Source organism: Brassica napus, unplaced genomic scaffold (genome assembly GCF_020379485.1).
Source record: "Brassica napus cultivar Da-Ae unplaced genomic scaffold, Da-Ae ScsIHWf_1183;HRSCAF=1698, whole genome shotgun sequence".
Taxonomy (NCBI): Eukaryota; Viridiplantae; Streptophyta; class Magnoliopsida; order Brassicales; family Brassicaceae; genus Brassica; species Brassica napus.
The window spans coordinates 46,006-50,056 of NW_026014603.1; the positions used below are offsets into that span (position 1 = coordinate 46,006).

A 4,051-nucleotide genomic window follows, 5' to 3' on the forward strand; every position below is an offset into this window, starting at 1 on the left:
GGCGATTTCGTCGAGAGGGGGAGGATACGGATTAGGGTTAATGCGTTTCTGGATTTATATATAACGCTTTCCGACCACCATAATGGTTGGAAATCGGTCAGAACATTCCGACCGAGGTCAGTCAGAAATCCGTCGGAAATTGAATATTTTTTTAAAAAAAAATCCGCTTTGAATCATTCATTAAAATAAAATAAAACATATGAAAAATATTTTATTTAAAAGTACTCAAACTTACTAAAAAATATTTTCTCTTAAATATTACAAAATATATAATATCTTTCTAACTTATAAAAGTTTTTAAAAAATATTGAAGATTTTGTTTTTAAAAAAAAAATCCGCTTTGAAACATTCATTAAAATAAAATAAAACATATGAAAAAATTTCTAAAAAGTACTCAGACTTACTAAAAAATATTTTCTCTTAAACATTACAAAATATATAATATCTTTCTAACTTATAAAAGTTTTAATTAATCCGAATTTGATGAATATTCTGAAGAAACCGAGTCTTCGTTGAATTCTCCTTTCTCCGACTCCGAATCTGAGAATACTTCGTTGTCACCTACACCAGTAAAATCAACAACAAGATCGATTTCGCTTCCATCAACATGAAGATCACCTATGGCACTGCTCGAGGATTGTTGCATCGCAGCCGTATCCGAAACTCCTTCCAATTTCTCCGTGGAGTTATATGGGTCACGGTGACCCAAGGGTCTTGTTTATTCCTCACACGAGGATACCGAATATAAGTTACTTGATCAGCTTGTGAAGCCAGAATGAACGGATCATAGTTTGCAAGACTTCTTCTGGAATGAACTGATGTTACTCCAAACTCGTCAATTCGTACACCATATCCAACGATCGGGTTGTACCAATCAGCAAAGAAGGCAACACACCTCAAATTAAGGATCCCCGGATAGTGAATCTCCAATATCTCACGCAAAATACCATAGTAGATTACTTCGCCAGATCTAGCAGATATACCATGATTTATAGTTGGCTGCGTAGTGTTTTCGCTGAAAATCTTAAAAGCATATCCACGCGTGCAATACATCGGGTACGACACAGCAACAAATTTGGGACCAAGGGCCAACTCCTCTAACCATGGCTGAATAGGATCTCCTCTAGACAAGAGAAACCTTACCTGCATAGTAGTCACAAATTTAAGTAATGCACCATGTACAAAAAATCAAAAATTCAGAAGTAATAGAGAATAGATTTGAAAAACTTACATAGAATTTTAGCCAATTTACAAACTCGTTTTCTTTTAGTGCAGAAAGCTGATCTTCAGTGTAATTAGGATATGCACCCCTTATTTGCTCCATGTAAATCCTGCCATTGAAATCATAATTAGTTACAAATTTATTTACAAAATAGGATTCTTAATATATCATACTAAAACATAACTACCTTTCGTATGTCATTACTTCTTTGCAGTTTGCTAAAATGTACTTATGTAAGTGCATGTGCTCTTGTTCGGTGAGTCTTCTACTTTTTCCTTTTCCACTTAATCGACCAATTTGGGAAAATATGGTAGGCACCTCGACGGGATAAACTGTTCTCTGCCCTCCATCATCATGTCTTGATGGTTTTCGACTTTTAGTTTGTACTTATGGGGCAAAATAGTAAGCAGCGAACTGGGATGTTTCCTCATTGATGCTTTGTGAAACAATAGAACCCTCAACTCGGCTTAAATTTTTCACTTTCTGCTTGAAATGATACATAGAACGCTCAACCAGGTACATCCATCGATATTGAACCGGGCCCCCAAGTTCTGCTTCTCGAGGGAGATGGATTGGAAGATGCTCCATAACATCAAAAAAGAAAGGTGGAAAAATCTTCTGGACATTACATTGGATTATCGGAATCATTTCTTTCAAGTTTCTAATTCCATCTGCTGTTAATGATCTCGAGCACAAATCTCGAAAGAAAGCTGCTATTCCTGTAACAAAGAAAAAATTATGTTAGATATGAAAAGATACTATGTAACAGGTGAAGAAGTTATTAAATACTAAATTTACCTGCTTCATGTACATGTTTTGGAAGAAGACCAGCGAAGCAAAATGGGAGAAGACGCTGCATCATGACATGACAATCATGACTTTTCAAACCAGAAAACTTTCCTTCTTCGCGATTAACATAGTTCCTTAGATTTGACGCATATCCATCTGGCAATTTGACGCTATCTATAATCCAGTCGAAGAACTCTTGCTTTGCAGCTGCATCTAACCGATAAATAGGCATTGGAAGTCTTCCTCTCCCATCCACGTGGAGAGATTCCCGGGCACATATATCTGGGAAGTCTAATATGGACTTCAGGTTGTCTTTCATCTTTCCCTTGACATTGAGAATGGTATTCATGATGTTGTCAAATATATTCTTCTCTATATGCATCACATCTAAATTATGCCTAAGTAGATGGTTCTCCCAATACGGCAACTTCCAAAAAATACTTTTCTTGTGCCAGTTGTGATGTTCGCCATATCCATAAACTGGGTCATGCCCATTTCCCCCACATTTAGCTGTCGATTCCACACCAAAATCTCTGAGTTCAGTCAGGATAGATTTTCCATCTATTTCTGGTGGCGGACCATCAAACACCTTTTTGTTCTTAGTAAACAAAGTAGTGCTTTTTCGATACGGATGGTCGTGGGGTAGATATCGTCTATGACAATCAAACCAACATGTCTTCCTTCCATTCTTCAGTTGAAACGCATCTGTGTTATCTTGACAGTAGGGACACGCTAATCTTCCATGTGTTGTCCATCCAGATAACATTCCGTATGCGGGAAAGTCACTTATGGTCCACATAAGCACTGCACGCATTATAAAATTCTGCCTAGCAGATATATCATACACTTCAACTCCTTCGGCCCATAGCATTTTCAACTCATGAATCAATGGTTGCAAATAGACATCAAGGGATCTTTTAGGATGTGCAGGACCAGGAACTAGAATTGTGAGAAAGAGAAACTCTCGTTTCATGCACAATGATGGAGGTAAATTGTATGGTGTTACAATAACTGGCCAAAGAGAATATTGTCTCCCATGGCTTCCGAACGGGTTGAATCCATCCGTACTTAATCCAAGGTAAACATTTCTTCTCTCAGATGCAAAACTAGGATACACTGACTGAAAATGTTGCCAGGCTTTCGCGTCTGATGGATGAGCAATTTCTCCGTTGCTGTTGTGTTCACCATGCCATCTCATAGCATCGGCGGTATGTTTGGATTGGTATAACCTCTTTAGTCGGTCTGTTATTGGCAAGTACCACATTCTCTTATATGGGATTTTAGTCTTTCGACTTGTTTTTTGAAACCGTGGTTTGTGACAAAATCGACAACTAGTACGATCAACATCCCTTCTCCAGTATAGCATACAGTTGTCGATGCAAACATCTATCATTTGATAGGGCAAACCCAACCCTGAAACTAAGTTTTGTATCTCATAATAGGTAGCTGGTGAAAGGTTATCTTCCGGCAATATATCTTTCACAAAACCAGCTATCGCATCAACACAATCTTCGCTTAAGTTATAATCTGTTTTAATAGACATCATCCTTGTTGCAGCTGAAAGAGGTGAAATACCATCTCTACAACCATCATATAACGGTTGTTTTGCTGCATCTAACATATCATAAAATTTCTGCGCTTCAAAGTTTGGTTCCTCTACTCTATACCTATCTTTAACCATTTGAACAGTTCCTATATGTTCATCTAAGCCACCTTGTTGTTCTCCTAACCCCCCCCCCCCCATGTTATCTTCTTCACTAGCACTACCGAAATTCACCATAGAATCAGTTTCACCATGCGAATACCAAACTTTATAACCCGCCATAAATCCTCTACTATATAAGTGCTTCCATACACCACTAACTGTACCAAATCTACGATTTTGACAAATTGGACAATGACAGTACATCTTACCCGTTTCCAAAGTCCTCGGCTGGTTTGACGCAAATGACATGAATTGTTGAAGACCTTCCGCAAATTCTTCTGTCAAAAGTCCAGTTGATGGATCTTGATGATTGTGATCCATCCAAGACCTAAAAT

At 37.8% G+C, this 4,051-nt stretch overlaps 1 protein-coding gene across 1 annotated transcript; it reads right to left on the bottom strand.

The window, feature by feature from the left end:
- Positions 1-469: 469 nt before the first annotated feature.
- On the bottom strand, positions 470-3,692 carry LOC125596325. The gene is made up of 6 exons (XM_048771509.1): positions 2,776-3,692; positions 2,021-2,664; positions 1,743-1,941; positions 1,232-1,331; positions 754-1,143; positions 470-676 (listed from the first exon to the last, which is right to left on the bottom strand). The coding sequence occupies exons 1-6, from the start codon at positions 3,690-3,692 to the stop codon at positions 470-472; spliced, it is 2,457 nt and encodes an 818-aa protein (XP_048627466.1).
- Between the last annotated feature and the right edge of the window lie 359 nt (positions 3,693-4,051).

What these genes read in the sequence shown, in the direction of transcription:
- LOC125596325 (XM_048771509.1), bottom strand. Translation starts at nt 3,692, where the DNA reads ATGGTTAAAGATAGGTATAGAGTAGAGGAACCAAACTTTGAAGCGCAG. An exon ending in TAAATTGGCTAAAATTCTAT is followed by an intron (nt 1,144 to 1,231) that starts GTAAGTTTTTCA and finishes ACTACTATGCAG; the next exon opens with GTAAGGTTTCTCTTGTCTAG. An exon ending in TGGCTTCACAAGCTGATCAA is followed by an intron (nt 677 to 753) that starts GTAACTTATATT and finishes AACTCCACGGAG; the next exon opens with AAATTGGAAGGAGTTTCGGA.